This window comes from Oncorhynchus masou, chromosome 24 (assembly GCF_036934945.1).
Source record: "Oncorhynchus masou masou isolate Uvic2021 chromosome 24, UVic_Omas_1.1, whole genome shotgun sequence".
NCBI classification, from domain to species: domain Eukaryota; kingdom Metazoa; phylum Chordata; class Actinopteri; order Salmoniformes; family Salmonidae; genus Oncorhynchus; species Oncorhynchus masou.
This window is the reverse complement of record NC_088235.1, coordinates 53769107-53788439: the sequence shown is the minus strand read 5'-3', so window position 1 is coordinate 53788439 and position 19333 is coordinate 53769107. Positions and strand designations below refer to the sequence as shown.

Sequence of the window (19333 nt, the reverse complement as noted above, 5' to 3'; positions counted from 1 at the left end):
CAAATCTATTCCGTCTCCTGAAGGGGAAAAGGCCCTCTTCACAACTGTCTTGGTGTGTTTGGACCATTATAGCTTGTTGGTAATGTGGACACCAAGGAACTTGAATCTCTCAACCAGCTCCACTACAGCTTCGTCGATGTGAATGGGGTCGTGTTTGGCCCTCCCTCTCCTGTAGTCCACGGTCAGCTCCTTTGTCTTGCTCACGTTGTGGGAGAGGTTGTTGTCCAGGCGGTGTGCCACACTGCCAGGTCTCTGTCCTCCTCCCTATAGGCTGTCTCATCGTTTTCGGTGATCAGGCCTTCCACTGTTTTGTCGTCAGCAAACGTAATGATGGTGTTGGTGTCATGCTTGGCTAGGCAGTCGTGGGTGAACATGGACTACAGTAGGGGACTAATCACGCACCCCTCGGGGGTCCCCATGTTGAGGATCAGCGTGACAGATGTGTTGTTGTCTACCCATACCCCCTGGCCCGTAAGGAAGTTCAGGATCCAGTTGCAGAGGGAGCTTTTGAGGTTTTACCTCATTCTCGCTAGCTGGGTAGCTAACATTTCCTAGCTAGATAGATAGGACAGAGGTGCATTTCAAATGTTAGCTATCTAGCTAGCTACTTAGCTAGCTGAGCAGTGTGCTGAATCAATCAGCAGAACAAAGTGAAACAAATTGCATGGAGAATTTACCCTCTCCTCTGTCAACATATTTTATCATGTGAACAACTTTTATTTTGTGCAATCTCTTCTACCTGGCCTTGAAACACTTCTTATAGCCACATCCATCATGAGTCTTCATGACACCCTGTCACACGATGTCAGTGTCAACGCAACATTCTGGGCTGAGCTGCTTCAACAAACATGAAACTCACGCACCGCCTATTATGTTGTATATTTCATTTTGTTTGTTTACAGTTGGACTCGGACAGTCTGCCTGTTCTGTCAGCGGTGTTGGCAATAGGCCTAATCACGGGCTCATTTGCCAAGGAACATGTGTGGTGTTTCTTGGTCACATTTATCCTGTGTTATGTGATAAATGATGTAACGTGATTGCACAAATTTTATTTTAAATATATTTGGGTGTTTTTGCTATATTTTGCTGGAAAGTGTTGGCCCAGTAAATTTTACTCATGCCCACCCCCACACAATGTTTATTGAGCTTTGTATTGTTTTTTTTATTAAAATCAAATAGCTATTTCATATAACGGAGTAATGGATTTGATTGATGGATTCAGTCTTTTAAGGAGAAACAAAAAAGTGACAATTTGTGTTACAAAATGGTCAAATATTTGCTATTTAAGACCTGCAAAACAGTATGTACTGACCTCTGCGTTTGTCAACATTGGTTTGCAGATGCCTGGTGTGCCTAGTTTGTGACTTACAGTTTTCTTTGCCGCAGGAGGAAATAAGGATGCTTACCTTGCCTGGCTAAATAAATCATTGTCTCACCACTGTAAAAAAGCAGGTGTGTGGGAGGGAGTCTGCAGGGAGAATGGAAACACTGATTACTGGAGAAGATAATGTTATATAAAAACACATCTCATTAGTAGGATCTATGTCTTTTTCCATGAGGATACCAGGCCAGTCTCTGGGGAGGATACGACTGTATAGGTATTCCCTTGCATGCCAAACCTTTATCTGGCATGTTAGTAACTGTAATTGACACAGCTTTACTCTAAGTGATAGAAAACATGTGTAATGCTGTAATGTAAAAAAACAAAGAAATAAGAAAATGAAAGCAGTCCAAGATGACTCATGTCTGGTTTCGCTGTTTCCAGTTTCAGATACACCTTTGAGATGAGGCCACTGTACCTGAGAGAAATACTGGTACAGATATCATGGAATCCTTAAATGGAGAATGATGACACACATTTTGGCTTGCCCTTATTCAAGATTGTGTCTGTGAATTGTAATGAGAGAAGTAATAATAAGATAATGTGCTGTTTGGTATTGGTTCATTTCCAAATATCCCCAAACATACTCAGCAGATAATGCTTTCTCTTTGAGAAAATATACTTTTTCAGGGGCAGTCATAATGTGAGATGTTGCCTTTTATAAAGCAGTGTAGGATGTAATAGATCTACAGCATTTTGTGTACAACACAGCTCTGGAATAATATTACGGATATAGTGAAAAACATTGCGTTGACTGTTGTTTTGAAGCTCCTCAAATCATCTCCATTATCCTGTTGATTACAGTGCAAGGCCAAAGGAGCACCAATGTCTGATCTCCCACTGTTATAAAGAGTCACGGACCTACAAAGATCTGCTCTATTGATGGGTAGATCACAATGGTGCCAGACACGATCCTTGCAAGAACATGTAATGAAAACAACCAAATGTTCATAAATGCTTGTGTGAAAAGACAAGGTTTTATGCTACATGGTATTGTGTTATAGACTCACAGACCTGTACCCTGGTTTGCTTTGGGTCCAGACCTCCAACCAATGCCCCATTTAGAGACCTGAATGGCATGTTCTGGTTCATTTCACACAGAAGAAGATAGCCTCAGACACGTCATACAGCCATCAGAGAAAAAGGAACATATCACGTCTGAATCTGGGAGCCAAATCCCAGACACACATTCACAAATTCTCTCCACTCACATTTGCACCACAATATTTAGAAACAACTTGGGTATCAGATTGGCTCAATGTAAAACTCCCAAATTTGATTATATGTTTTCTTTGTTTCATTTTGCTTCTCAACACAGTCTTTGTTACAGTATAATAGTGTCTGTGAACCAGCTGCCCACATAGAGACTACAGCACATTAATACCACCATACAGCAGTAAAATATGTTGTCCATTCAAGTATAGGCTACAGTCTATATCGTTGTGTATGAAATAAATAATTGAGGCACCATTTTTTCTATGCCCAACGCTACAAAGTCTACAGCATATATAGCCAATGTTTATGCCTGGTGCTGTACTTGGACACGTGTATTTTTATGCACACTACACAGTCTAATAACACAAGAAATTATACACAAAGTTATTTGAGGAGCACAATATAGGGCTAGTTGCTGTAGGTGTTTCTATTCAGGACTTTCCTTGTCTGCCGCGCTAGTGTGCTTTCTGACCAGAGAAGGAATTCTCCAGGGTCCTGAAAGAGTCCTCGTGCGCTCGAAAGTGCGAACATTCCTCTCTTTCAAAACGCACCAGAGCGGAGAGAGAGAGGAGGGAGACACACCCGCCGGAGCCGATTGGTGGAAACGTCACGAATAGAGGACCCGAACAGAGGGGCTGATAAATGATAGATGAAGGAGGAGAGAGAGCTGAGGATGCAGGTTTGGTACACAATCATCCATCGAATCGTCTCGTAGCATCGCCCACGTCAAAGAGACTCTAAAACCTGAACGACGGTCCAACTTCCACTAGCCCTCCGCTGCGGAGGAGATGTATTCCCAAAAGGACTGAATCATACATCTCTTCAAAGGAGCATCCCGCACACAGAATTCACTTCGACAGGCACCTTGATACAAGCTAGAAATGATGATTGGATCTCTCACATATGGGACAGCAGTTGTATTGATATTACTAAAAGCACTGTTTCTTGCGACACATGCCACAGAGGAAGGGATCTTCACAAATCATCTCTTGGTTCAGTTGCATGAAGGTGCACATGATGAAGCGCACCAACTTGCAACAGAGCACGGGTTTCATAGTGCCCGGAAGGTAAGGCACGTTAGGCTACAATGTTGCAGAAAATGTGCATAATGTAGGCTAATGATGGGTTGTCGATTCGATATTCCCATCAAGCCAATAATTTGCATTGATGAACATGTCCAGTGTTTTTGTCACTCAACTCCAATTTTTTTTAAATGCTCATGTTTTTTTATTTTATTTATACTGCATAGAATATTTTTAAAAATCCTATTTTGGCTATGGTTTTGCAACATAAATACTTGATATGACTTCAGTTAAAACATTTAAATATGTAGCCTGTTATTTGAAGTATGCCTTTGCCTATTTGTTTTGTTTTTCAGATGACCTTCAATTAAGTTTATCTGTATAAATTATTTTGTTACATAATATCTAGGCCAATGTCGCCTCATTAAGCCTTAGGCTACATTAACATAAATATAAAGTCAGCCTTAATTTCTGCTAAATTCTAACATTTTGCCATCTATTTTTTATCCCCCAGTAATTTTGGAAATGAGAAATGTGGGGTGAATAGACTACGTGAATCAAGGCAAGCTAATAGCACAGTGTTAAAATTAAGTGCTTTGTACAACAAAACTAGTGGCAACTGAGCTGCCACAAACTTGAAGGAGACGAAACTTGAACTTGACTGGAGTATTGAAACACATCCTGAGATGTTTTGAAACATTACATGGAACATAACACCACTAAATAAAGTATTGTGCAACACCTTCCCAGGGACTGGGAGAACTAACAGAAAAGATTGATAACAATATGTTTGAGTTTCTAGTCCTGTTCCGTGCATAATTAGATACTTTCTCTTTTGGTGTTTCTCTTTCCTCTCTCTAAAGCTTCTAAACACCATTATGACATTTTGAATCATGTCCAGTGCAGAATTAGATCCCCTTTTTCTGAAATGTCTTTATGTTTAACATTGTTTTATGTATTTGATCATTTGCCATTATTTACCGTTTGGCAGGCATTGTCAAGCACAGTGTTCAAACCACCAGCAGTAACTGGAGGTTGAACTGCAAGAATTGAAGATTCTGCACGAGCCTCTTCCGGTGACAATCATGAATGAGGGAATGGATGCTGGAGCCTAGTGGTTAAAAGCATTGGGACAGGGACCGAAAGGTGACCAAAAGTCACCATTGGGCTGATGGTGAAATCCCTGAGCGGTGTCCTTCCTCTCTGGCAATTGAGTTAGGAAGGACGCCTGTATATTTGCAGCAGATGGGTGTATTTATACACCAACCAAAGTGTATTTAATAACTTCACCATGCTCAAAGGAATATTCAATGTCTGCATTTTATTTTTACCCATATATCAATAGGTGCCCTTCTTTGCGAGACATTGGAAAAACTCCTTGGTCTATGTGACTGAATCTGTGTTTGAAACTCACTGCTCAACTGAGGGACCTTACAGATAATTCAATGTGTGGAGGACAGAGATGAGGTAGTCATTACAAAATCATGGAATGAGTCCTTGCAACTTATAGTGTGACTTGTTTAGCAAATATTTACTTCTGAACTTGTTTAGGCTTGCCATAACAGGGGTTGAATACTTATTGACTCAAGACATTTCTAAAAAACTAATTCCACTTTGACATTATGGGGTATTGTGTGTAGGCCAGTGACACAAAATCGAAATGTAATACATTTTATATTCAGGCTGTAACACAACAAAATGTGGAAAAAGGCAAGAGGTGTGAATAGTTTCTGAAGGCACTGAATGCTTCATCCTCTTTATTCAAGATTAATCAACTGAATTCTCAATGTAGAAAATTGACACCATTTTATCAGAAATCAACAGATTGCTTTCTCTGCGGATGTGGCAGTTGATCACCCATCTATTTATCCAACCACGTATTAAACAGCCCTGTGAATGCAGGCCTTGTCTGAAGAGGGAAAATTATCCCCCTGACTGTACTGCCTTGTCAGAATAAGAGTGTAAGTGCAATTAGCTGGAGAGCAAGGCACAGAGGCGTAGCCTTTAAATCGAGGGTATTGTGGTGTTGAGAATTAAGATGTTCACCTCAGCATTCAAATAACGGCTACTCGTGATTTAATGTTTAATTTGACATGGATAATTAGATATTGAATGCGTTTTGTTTTGACTGAGGTTTAATGGCAGCATCTCTGAGTTGTACTGTAGACACTATCATACAGTAGGCTGCCCTCATCCATCCACTCCTTCACTGCTTCACACATACACCGCCTCTGGATTATGTCATCTCCAGCATATTTGTATCCATATCTGTGCAGTTACAATGATCTCTAATTAATGCGTAATTAATTTAGCAAGACTGGAAACACATACTGGTGCATACACTTCAAAACAAAAATACAATGCATACACGCGCACACACACACACACACACACACACACACACACACACACACACACACACACACACACACACACACACACACACACACACACACACACACACACACACACACACACACACACACCTCTGTATTAAGCCAATTCCCTAATGTATACTTTAAACAAGATGGTGCCGACAGACACGGTCGCCCTGTTTCAAGCTACTAACTTTGCAGTATGTTTTTTTTCAGTGTTATTTCTTACATTATCCGCTCAGAACGTTTCTTGTATTACAGTTTTTTCCAACTGCTTACACACGTTTTCAAAACTGCCTCCTTTTTTCAAAACTCTACACAAAATTCCCATTACTGCACACACAAAATGCAAGATTCCCACATCTCCTTCAAAATGTAACACTGCATTCAAAATGCCATAAACACATGTCAGAATAAAGCATTTGCATCAAATGGCAAACATTGCTTTCATAATAGTACATTTTTGGATATACCATGTAAACACTGTTGTTCTAAATCTTAAGCTCTTGGTCTTTCATAGGCTTATATTTACATTTCAATACAATGTTCTACAGTGAAAGTAATCTGCTGAGAGGGGTAACAAGTACACTGTAAACACCAATGCAATGTAGAAACAGAAAATATTTACTAGGCCAAACATTACTGTTGTATACAGTAGCATACAACAAAACAATAAACATATGTAAACCAAAAGTATATTCTTTAGAATACAGTAAAGAACACAATTGTGTGTGTGGGGTCCCGGGGGGACAGTCCAGGAATTGGTAGGGGGGGGGGGGCAGTCACCAGTGCTAAACTACGCTTAATCTCTTCTCTGGCCTGGGTCTGGCCATAATACTTCGTCCACATCACAAGATACGTTTTCTCTTGCCAAACATCGAGGGAAGTATCTCCTAGCATGGCGTATCCAACCTTGGACAGAGGCAACCTCTATGTCTCCACATGCGTCCTCCATTGCCTGGAGAAGCGGCTTGTGGGAATAGGGTTGGCGATCAGCGCCAGGCTGAGAAGAAGTCCTCTATGGGATTTAGAAAAGGTGAATATGGGGGTAGGTACAAAACTACAAATTGTGAATGGGTGGCAAACCAGAACAGCCCGGTGAAAACTAACATTGTCTCATAAAACCACAAATCTAGCAGGCTCCTGATCTAGATCAGGGAAAAGCGTTGTGATAAATTGCATCCAGAAAAGTGAGCATATGGCCGGTGTTGTACGGACCCAGTGTGGCATTGTGATGGAGGACCCCGTTTTGAGTGATGGCAGCACACATAATCATATTACCCCCACACTGTCCAGGGACATTGGTAATTGCCCTCTGTCCTATTACATTTCTTCCGAGGCGCCTGGTTTTGGTGAGATTGAAGCCAACCTCATCCACATAAATAAATTCATGGCGAATTACATGGGCATCCAGCTCCAATACTCTCTGTAACAGACAAAAGTATGTACAGATGAGTAAATATGGTATGTCTGAAGTACTGGAAGTAGTGTTGCATACATACCTCTACAAAGTCATGTCGCATATTCTTGACTCTGTCAGAGTTTCTCTCAAATGGCACGTTGTAAAGTTGTTTCATCGTCACTCGTGCCGTTGGAGGATGCGTTGTATGGTCGACAGGCTTACAGCATTGATGTTGTTAAATATGGTGTCATTATTCGAGATATGCTCTCTTATCTCTCGAATCCTAATTGCATTGTTGGCCTAAACCATATTTATAATTGTAGTCTCTTGTACATCTGTAAACAAGTGTCCTCGTCCTCCATGATGTCTTTGCCTTTCCACTCTGTACAGAATTCAAACACAGTATGTGTTCAGCATAGGAAATGTAAACAATGTACAAAGAAATGTAGTACAGCATGATAACCAACCTCATTCATTCAATGCAGTGCAGTAAATGGATGGCTTAGAGTTAAATGTACTATGCAGTCATATGTATTTTACAGTACATTACTGTAATGCTTAAATAGTCATTAGATAGTTGCATACCTGTTCTCATTTCTGAAGGTTCGAATTATGGACGCCACTGTAAATCGACTCAAGTTGGGCTGGACTCACAGTCCAGCATCTCTCATGGTCAAACCGTGGTTGATCACATGATCAACAAGTGTTGCCCTAATCTCATCAGAGATGGCTCTCCTTCCTTCTCTTCTTTGCCCTCGTCCTCTTCTTCCTCTTCCTCTCCCTCCTACTCCTCTTGCTCTCTGTCCATTGTTGACATCCATTGTTCAAAACAGGTAATATGACCTTTGACCTATTTATAGGCCTATACTACAGTAAAGCAGTGATTGGTTAGTCATAATTTAAGCTATTAGTGTTTGCACATGTGAGGAGTGTGTGTGTGACCTTGTGAATAAGTGTAGCATTTTGATTGGTTGTGTTTGGAAAAGGAAAGCAAGTCACTTCTTGTTAGATTTTTGTGTTTTTGGTAGAGAATTGTGTGTAGTGTTTTGAAAAAAGTGTTTTATGCAATTGACAACTGAGTCTGAGAAATAGGTTATGGTTTTTGACATTTGGTGATTTGCTGTGTAGTTTTGCACTGAGTGAGAGGTTTCAAAAATCGTGTGACATGAAAAGATTTTGTGTGTAAGCAGTTGTAAAAAACTGTAATACCTACAGCCGGAAATAACTTTCGGGTATTAGATCTGCAGTCACTCACCAGAATTTTGAGTAGAAATTTGACTTCCCTGACCTGGATCCTTTGTGTAGCTCTATTCTTTCCGGGGGCTGCAACAAAATGGTGACGTCGGAGTAGAGGTAGAAAGAGTGGGGTCCTATTCAGACTCAGGCGGCGTGCATACCATCCACCGCTTCCAAGTATATTACTCGCTAATGTTCAGTCCCTGGACAATAATGTAGGCGAGCTCAGGGCGTGGATCTCCTTACAGAGACTCGCTCAAAATGGAACCGGTCAGATGACGAGGATGCTACACTACAGGACTGTTTTGCTAGGATTCATCCGGGATTCATCCAATGGCATTGAGGAATACACCACCTCAGTCATTGGCTTCATCAATAAGTGCATCGACGACATCTTCCTTACAGTGACTGTATGTACATATCCCAACCAGAAGCCATGGATTACAGGCAACACCTGCAGCAAGCTAAAGTCTAGAGCTGCCGCTTTCAAGGAGCGGGAGACTAATCTGGACGCTTATAAGAAATACTGCTATGCCCTCAGACGAACCATCAAACAAGCAAAGCGTCAATACAGGATTAACCTCTTGGAACACTAGGGGCAGTATTTCATTTTTGGATGAAAAAACGTTCCCGTTTTAAACAAGATATTTTGTCACGAAAAGATGCTCGACTATGCATATAATTGACAGCTTTGGAAAGAAAACACTCTGACGTTTCCAAAACTGCAAAGATATTATCTGTGAGTGCCACAGAACTGATGCTACATGCGAAACCAAGATGAAACTTCAAACAGGAAATGAGCAAAATTTGAGGCGCTGTTTTCCATTGTCTCCTTATATGGCTGTGAATGCGCCCTGAATGAGCCTACACTTTCTGCCGTTTCCCCAAGGTGTCTGCAGCATTGTGACGTGTTTGTAGGCATATCATTGGAAGATTGGCCATAAGAGACTACATTTACCAGGTGTCCGCCCGGTGTCCTTTGTCGAAATTGGTGCGTAATCTCCAGCTGCAAGCATTCTTCCATGTGATTCAGAGGAGAGAGCAGACTTCCACGAACGATATATCATCGAAGAGATATGTGAAAAACACCTTGAGGATTGATTCTAAACAACGTTTATCATGTTTCAGTCGATATTATGGAGTTTATTTGTAAAAAAGTTTGGCGTTTTGATGACTGAATTTTCATTTTTTTTGGTAGCCAAACGTGACGAACAAAACGGAACGATTTCTCCTACACAAAGAATCTTTCAGGAAAAACTGAACATTTGCTATCTAACTGAGAGTCTCCTCATTGGAAACATCTGAAGTTCTTCATAGGTAAATGATTTTATTTGAATGCTTTTCTTGTTTTTGTGAAAATGTTGCCCGCTGAATGCTACGCTAAATGCTACGCTAAATGCTATGCTAAATGCTACGCTAGCTATCAATAATCTTACACAAATGCTTGTTTTGCTATAGTTGAAAAGCATATTTTGAAAATCTGAGATGACAGAGTTGTTAACAAAAGGCTAAGCTTGAGAGCTAATATATTTTTTTCATTTCATTTGTGATTTTCATGAACAGTTAACGTTGTGTTATGCTAATGAGCTTGCGGGGATAATTACACTCCTGGATACAGGTTTTTTTCGTAGCCAAACGTGAATGACAAAACGGAGCAATTTGTCCTAAACAAATCATATTTTTGGAAAAACTGAACAATTACTATCTAACTGAGAGTCTCCTCATTGAAAACATCTGAAGTTCTTCAAAGGTAAATTATTTTATTTGAATGCTTTTCTTGTTTTTGTGAAAATGTTGCCCGCTGAATGCTACGCTAAATGCTACGCCAGCTATCAATAATCTTACACAAATGCTTGTTTTGCTATGGTTGAAAAGCATATTTTGAAAATCTGAGATGACAGTGTTGTTAACAAAAGGCTAAGCTTGAGAGCTAGCATATTTATTTCATTTCATTTGCGATTTTCATGAATAGTTACGTTGCGTTATGGTAATGAGCTTGAGGCTGTATTCACGATCCCGGATCCGGGATGGCTAGAATCAACAGCAGCATTCTAGAATTCTATTGAGGTCTAAATGGTTAAAGTTCCAAACTACAGTACATGCAGCCTCGGGATATAGGCCTTTTCCTGTAGTCCACGATCAGCTCTTTTGTCTTGCTCACATTGAGGGAGAGGTTTTTGTTCTGGCACCACATAGTTCTCTGACCTCCTCCTTATAGGCCGTCTCATCGTTGTCGGTGATCAGGCCTACCACTGTTGTGTCGTCAGCAAACTTAGTGTTGGAGTCCTGTTTGGCCACGCAGTCGAGGGTGAACAAGGAATACAGGAGGGGACTTAATATACACCACTGAGGGGCACTAGTGTTAAGGATCAGCGTGGCAGACGTATTGTTGCCTACTCTTACCACCTGGGGCGGCCCGTCAGGAAGTACAGGATCCAGTTGCAGAGGGAGGTGTTTAGTCCCAGAGTCCTTAGCTTAGTGATGAGCTTCGTGGGCACTCTGGTGTTGAACGCTGAGCTGTAGTCAACAAACAGCATTCTCACATAGGTGTTCCTTTTGTCCAGGTGAGAATGGGTGGTGTGGAGCGGGTGATGTTGTAAGTAAGAAGAATATTTCTCAGGACATAGACATATCTGATTTTACCATGGTATTGTTTGAGAAGAGTGCACAGTTATGAACTTGAAATGTTATTAATATACCAATTAGTTACATTTGGGCAGCCCTGATACAACATTTTGAACAGAAATGCAATGGTTCATTGGATCAGTCTCAAATGTAGCACATTCCCATGCTGCCACCTAGGGGACAAAATCAAATTGTGCCTGAGCTGGAATAATACATTATGTCCTTTCTCTTGCATTTCAAAGATGATGGTACATCATTATTTTTTTCTTTGTATCTTTTACCAGATTTAATGTGTTATATTCTCCTACATTCATTACAAATGTCCACAAACTTCGAAGTTTTTCCTTTCAAATAATATCAAGAATATGCACATCCTTTCTTCAGGTCCTGAGCTACAGACAGTTAGATTTGGGTATGTAATTTCTGTTTTAAATTGAATGAAAGGGGCGGACCCTTAAAACTTCTTATGGTATAGGGGATGCTTGTGTCCCAGTTGGAAAAAAAACAGGGAAAATGCAGCGCCGGCAAATTCAAATAATGATATAAAATCAAACATTCATTAAATCCAGCCCAGTCATGGACCAGGATGTCTTACTCCCAGGCAGACTAAATAACTTTTTTTGCCCGCTTTGAGGACAATACAGTGCCACTGACACGGCCTGCAACGGAAACATGTGGTCTCTCCTTCACTGCAGCCGAGGTGAGTAAAACATTTAAACGTGTTAACCCTCGCAAGGCTGCAGGCCCAGACGGCATCCCCAGCCGCGCCCTCAGAGCATGCGCAGACCAGCTGGCTGGTGTGTTTACGGACATATTCAATCAATCCCTATACCAGTCTGCTGTTCCCACATGCTTCAAGAGGGCCACCATTGTTCCTGTTCCCAAGAAAGCTAAGGTAACTGAGCTAAACGACTACCGCCCGTAGCACTCACTTCCGTCATCATGAAGTGCTCTGAGAGACTAGTCAAGGACCATATCACATTCACCCTACCTGACACCCTAGACCCACTCCAATTTGCTTACCGCCCAAATAGGTCCACAGACGACGCAATCTCAACCACACTGCACACTGCCCTAACCCATCTGGACAAGAGGAATACCTATGTGAGAATGCTGTTCATCGACTACAGCTCGGCATTTAACACCATAGTACCCTCCAAGCTCGTCATCAAGCTCGAGACCCTGGGTCTCGACCCCGCCCTGTGCAACTGGGTACTGGACTTCCTGACGGGCCGCCCCCAGGTGGTGAGGGTAGGCAACAACATCTCCACCCTGCTGATCCTCAACACTGGGGCCCCACAAGGGTGCGTTCTGAGCCCTCTCCTGTACTCCCTGTTCACCCACGACTGCGCGGCAACGCACGCCTCCAACTCAATCATCAATTTTGCGGACGACACAACAGTGGTAGGCTTGATTACCAACAACGACGAGACGGCCTACAGGGAGGAGGTGAGGGCCCTCGGAGTGTGGTGTCAGGACAATAACCTCACACTCAACGTCAACAAAACTAAAGAGATGATTGTGGACTTCAGGAAACTGCAGAGGGAACACCCCCCTATCCACATCGATGGAACAGTAGTGGAGAGGGTAGTAAGTTTTAAGTTCCTCGGCATACACATCACAGACAAACTAAATTGGTCCACTCACACAGACAGCATCGTGAAGAAGGCGCAGCAGCGCCTCTTCAACCTCAGGAGGCTGAAGAAATTTGGCTTGTCACCAAAACACTCACAAACTTCTACAGATGCACAATCGAGAGCATCCTGGCGGGCTGTATCACCGCCTGGTACGGCAACTGCTCCGCCCACAACCGTAAGGCTCTCCAGAGGGTAGTGAGGTCTGCACAACGTATCACCGGGGGCAAACTACCTGCCCTCCAGGACACCTACACCACCCGATGTTACAGGAAGGCCATAAAGATCATTAAGGACAACACCCACCCGAGCCACTGCCTGTTCACCCCGCTATCATCCAGAAGGCGAGGTCAGTATAGGTGCATCAAAGCTGGGACCGAGAGACTGAAAAACAGCTTCTATCTCAAGGCCATCAGACTGTTAAACAGCAACCACTAACATTGAGTGGCTGCTGCCAACACACTGACTCAACTCCAGCCACTTCAATAATGGGAATTGATAGGAAAGGATGTAAAATATATCACTAGCCACTTTAAACAATGCTACCTAATATAATGTTTACATACCCTACATTATTCATCTCATATGTATACGTATATACTGTACTCTATCATCTACTGAATCCTTATGTAATACATGTATCACTAGCCACTTTAACTATGCCACTTTGTTTACATACTCATCTCATATGTATATACTGTACTCGATATCATCTACTGTATCTTGCCTATGCTGCTCTGCACCATCACTCATTCATATCTTTATGTACATATTCTTTATCCCCTTACACTGTGTATATGATATTAGTTTTGGAATTGTTAGTTAGATTACTTGTTGGTTATTACTGCATTGTCGGAACTGGAAGCACAAGCATTTCGCTACACTCGCATTAACATCTGTTAACCATGTGTATGTGACAAATAAAATGTGATTTGATTTGATTTGAAATCACACATGTAAGATACTCAATTAAAGCTACACTCTTTGTGAATCCAGCCAACATGTCAGATTTTAAAAAGCTTTTCGGCGGAAGCATAAGAAGCTATTATCTGATAATAGCACAACAGTAAACAAAGAGGGTAGCATATTTCAACCCTGCAGGCGCTACACAAAACGTTTAAATAAATATAAAACATGCATTACCTTTGACGAGCTTCTTTTGATGGCACTGCAATATGTCCCATAAACATCACAATTGGTCCTTTTGTTCTCTGGGTTTTCCCTGCTACATAAGTTCTGTTATACTCACAGACATGATTCAAACAGTTTTAAACACTTCAGTGTGTTTTCTATCCACATCTACTAATAATATGCATATCTTATATTCCTGGCTCGAGTAGCAGGAACTTGAAATTGGGCACACTATTTATCCAAAAGTGAAAATGCTGCCCCCTATACCTCAAGAGGTTTTAACTTAGTTTTAATAAGCATGATGACCTATTCATGTCAATAGGAATAACATTAATTTTGTCTTCAATTGTGTAGACACTCACTATCAAAAATATATTAGCACCCAACACAAGAAAAACCTTTATAATATTTCAATTGTCACAAATTTGATAAAATTACTCAGTCAAAATGTACCAAGTATAATATATTAAACTTCAAAATATTATTTAAATTAAAATATTTCAAACATATTCCAAAATGGGACCAGAGAACAATATTCAGAGTATTTCAAAACCCACACAAAGTAGGCTCTTGGATTGCCAAAAAATATTTATTCTGTAACTATTTTAAATGTAGATAACCTCTCTCAGTAAGACTTAGTACAGACTTGACATGAAAAAAATTTATGACAACTTTGACAACTATTCAGTAAATTACAAAAATGTGAGAAATTCCAACTTTACCAAGTATTAGATAACAGACACAGAGATAAGATACAAAACACAAAAACTGTTGAGACAATTTTTTAAGTACACAATTTCCCTATAAGATTGTAGGACAAATTCATATATTCACACTGTCATTTAAGTATTTGCATTTAGCCTGCAACATGTCTTGGAACTTTTGGAAGCACAGCCCCATCCTACAAAGTGGCACAGAACACGTAGAGGTTTCTAAACATCTCCCACTCTTTGCCCTGCGTCCACTCTGGATACACACCACACACCCTATCTTGTGTCCTTTAAACTTCACCAGGGAGTGGTCTGCTTTCAAATTATGAGTAACAACTCCTCCCCTGAGCTATTTGTGGACAGAAAATACACATCTCTTTTGTCTCCTGTCAAATTTGATCATTGCCTCATCCACAGAGAGGATTTGCCAAGGGTGAAATTGTTTGGGGAAGTTGTGTTGCAAAATTTGGATGAAAGACCGAAAGATTGCTTTATATAATCAGGTAAAATGTTAAGCTAACAAGGGGTAGGCCTATGCTTTTAGCTATTTTCTTTAACAAAAGCCACAATACCCTCACATACCCCCTCAATGCGAGCCCTGCATTTAACTTAACACACCAAGCTCTTCACTGACACTGACATATTTAGTGCATAAGGACTGAAGGAATTGGCTGCCAAATCTATGGATAGACTATAATGTAATGTCAAACAGGTAGGCCTGCATCTTATTTCTTGAATAGGAACAAATAGTTTCAGCACAAAGGCCTCTTGTTGTTAGTAGCCAAAAGTCATTTAAAATGAATACTTTAAATGAATCAGGCCTTCTCGAATTAGCCTACTTTCAGCAGCCATGCTCTGTCCATCTCAGCGGCTGCCACTTCAGAGTAATGTAAGTGACGTAAATGACTCAAATATGGCTTATTGTGAGGACAATAACTCTGATGGATTCATTATGGGCAACAAAACATATTGTTTTGAATAAAATCAATTATAAAGGTCGCAAGCTTACCTCCGGTCCTTCTTCCCATCTTCGCGGTCTACTTTTCAGACTAAAGAGGACATCAGTAGACCTAGTCCATGCACACAGATATCACTTCTTTTTTTTCTTTTTTTTTGCAAATAAAGAAATCATTTTTGGAAGAAGCCTTTGACTTGCCTCCTGAAGTGCCACCGTACACAGCGCAAAAGGCTTTACATCAGAAACAGCAGTGCAGGCCGGGGCTCATGAATGGGAATGCCAATCCATTGCAGTGTGTAATGCAGTGTAACCTAGTTTTATATACAGTACCAGTTAAAAGTTTGGAAACACATACTCATTCAAGGGTTTTCTTTATTTTTACTATTTTCTACATTGAAGAATGATAGTGAAGACATCAAAACTATGAAATAACACATGGAGTCATATAGTAATCAAAAACAACTCCAAATATTTGATATATAGAAGTTGCCACTCTTTGCCTTAATGACAGCTCTGTGCACTCTAGGCATTCTCTCAACCAGCTTAACCTGGAATGCTTTTCCAACAGTTCCAATGAGTTCCCACATATGCTGAGCACTTGTTGGCTGCTTTTCCTTCACTCTGCAGTCCAACTCATCCCAAACCATCTCAATTGGGTTGAGGTCGGGTGATTGTGGAAGCCAGATCATCTGATGACGCACTCCATCACTCTCCTTCTTGGTCAAATAGCCCTTACACAGCCTGTAGGTGTGTTAGGTCATTGTCCTGTTGAAAAACAAATGGCAGTCCCACTAAGCACAAACCAGATGGGATTGCATATCGCTGCAGAATGCTGTTGTAGCAATGCTGGTTAATGCCGTGAATTCTTAATAAATCACAGACAGTATTACCAGTTTCATCATAGAACTTGATTGTTTTTGCGACTGCACTTGAAGAGACCTTAATCTGATGGACTGTCGTTCCACTTTGCTTATTTGAGCTGTTCTTGGCTTGATATGGACTTGGTCTTTTACTAATTAGGGCAATCTTCTGTATACCACTCCTACCTTGTCTCAACACAACTGATTGGCTCAAATGCATTAAGAAGGAAATAATTTCTTTATTTAACTAATTATGTGACTAATCTGAAGGTAATTGGTTGCACCAGATCTTATTTAGGAATTTTAAAGCAAAGGTGGGGAATACATGTGCACGCACCACTTTTCCGTTTTGTATTTTTTTTTTATATTTTGAAACCACCAATATTTTCCTTTTCACTTCACCAATTTAAACTATTTTGTGTATGTCCATTATATGAAATCCAAATAAAAAGATATTTAAGTTACAGGTTGTAATGCAACAAAATTGAAAAAATTCAAAGGGGATCAATACTTTTTGCAAGGCACTGTATACGGCTGTACACCTTTTATTTATTAGGTTGAAAGTAAAATATAGTCATTGAACCCTGGTGACTTTAATAATGTTTACATGCAGTGTTACCCACTTTATATGTATATACTGTATTCTCGTCATGACTCATCTTATGTAACTAATGCTGTACACACCTTTGATATTGATATTTTAATTTTACTAGGCAAGTCAGTTAAGAACAAATTCTTATTTTCAATGACGGCCTAGGAACAGTGGGTTAACTGCCTGTTCAGGGGCAGAACGACAGATTTGTACCTTGTCAGCTACAGGGATTCGAACTTTCAATCTTTTGATTACTAGTCCAACGCTCTAACCACTAGGCTACCCTGCCACCCCTATACTGTCCATACTGACTTTACACACCATTATATTTATATATTCATATTTTGGTCATTGCTCATTCTGATATTTATTAATTCATCTTCATTTAAAAAAAGAACATCTGGATTATGGGTTTATTTGATTTATTATTGCTAGGCAATACTGCACTGTAGGAGCTAGAAACACAAGCATTTCAGTGTACCTGCTATAACATCTGCAAATCTGTGTACATGACCAATAAACTGTGATTTGACTTGAATCACCAGCATTTACTGTAGTTAACATCCAGTGAAAAGGGAAGCCGGGATTTGTTCTTGAACAACCTCTCATATCGGCTATTTACGGCCAGTCTTACTGTACTGTACCATTGCAGTGAAGTCTGCTAATCAGACATTACCATAGCTCCATAAGCATACTGATTCCCATAGATCAGACTGGCCCATAAGAATGTGTTTAATTAAAAACAGTGACCTGGCACGCCAGCCTTTATTACAGCATATGGAGGTATTTAATTTGAAATGGGAGCCTTAGGCATGGCTCATACCATGCATCTAGGTTCTTCCCTCAATGATTTATTCTAGTTGATTCCAGCAGTGCACTCGACTGTCTTAAAATAGACCCTGTGCAGTGAAAATGTATTGATGCTGACCTTGTAGCTCTCCCTCTCTCTCTCTCTTTCATCTGCTCTCTATTCATCCTGTCACTCACACCATTACTTTCCATGTTTATATATTTCTGTCTATTGCTTCATTTTTACTTTCTCACCTGTGTACTTCTCTCTCTATCACTCTCTCTGCCTCTGTCAACCCCTCTTTCTCATTCCCCCATTTTTCTTTCCATCCTGTCATCTTTTTACCTTCCTTCTCCCTCCACCAACTTCTCACTCAATCCCTCCCTCTCTCTTTCTCACATTCTCTCACACCATTTTCTTTCTCTTTCCCAGCTTCCCTTTGGAGAGGGTCTTTTTCACTTCTACCCCCAGGACACCCATCAGAGGAGAAGCAAACGCAGCCTTCGCCACAGACAGCACCTGGAGAAGGACCACAGGGTAAGTAAAACACAGACATGCATGTTTGCACACACACACACACATACACATTGGTTCCCATGGATATGTGCCCAGATCCCCCGCCAATGCAAAACAATGGTTAAAATTTGAGGCGAGCTCCTCAACATTTACATTTACATTTAAGTCATTTAGCAGACGCTCTTATCCAGAGCGACTTACAAATTGGTGAATTCACCTTCTGACATCCAGTGGAACAGCCACTTTACAATACTCAACGGACAAACTAGCCAAGAACAAGTGTTTTTACCAAAGGTATCGTCTTGTCTTGGCACACAATAGTATTTTTTAAATCACTCATTCTTCTGCGGTATGAATATAATGATTAGGAGAGGCTTAGGCTGTAATACACTTATCAGGTTTGAAGGTAAGACCCAGGTGCAGACAGTGTCGAAGTAACAAAAGTTTGTTAAATCAAACATGGGCAGGCAAAGGTACAGGACGGCATGCAGGCTCAGAGTCAGGTCAGGAAGAAGTCAGTAATACAGAGTCGTGCGGCAAAGGTACAGGACGGCAGGCAGGCTCAGGGTCAGGACAGGCAGAAATGTCAAAACCGGGCAAACTAGAAAACCAGGAACTATAGACAACAGGCGCAAGGGGAAAACCGCTGGTAGGTTTGATAAACAAAACGTACTGGCAACAGACAAACAGAGATAGCAGCTATAAATACACATGGGATAAATGGGGAAGATGGGCGACACCTGGAGGGGAGTGGAGATAAGCACAAAGAAAGGTGAAACAGATCAGGGCATGACACTTGTGTGTATAGTGCTGAAGTCAGTTTGATTTCTTACAGTAGCATAGTCACTTCGCATCAGCGTGTTATTCCATTCAACCCATGTCACAA

General features: G+C 40.8%; 1 protein-coding gene across 1 annotated transcript in view; it reads left to right on the top strand.

Annotated features, from left to right (window-relative positions):
• Positions 1-3195: 3195 nt before the first annotated feature.
• The window catches only part of LOC135512328 (neuroendocrine convertase 2-like), a 78047-nt gene continuing 61909 nt past the window's right edge, over positions 3196-19333 (top strand). The window contains exons 1-2 of the mRNA XM_064934249.1: positions 3196-3663; positions 18364-18468. Coding sequence (XP_064790321.1) covers positions 3478-3663; positions 18364-18468 — 291 coding nt within the window. The 5' untranslated portion in view covers positions 3196-3477. The remainder of the gene's footprint in view (positions 3664-18363; positions 18469-19333) is intronic.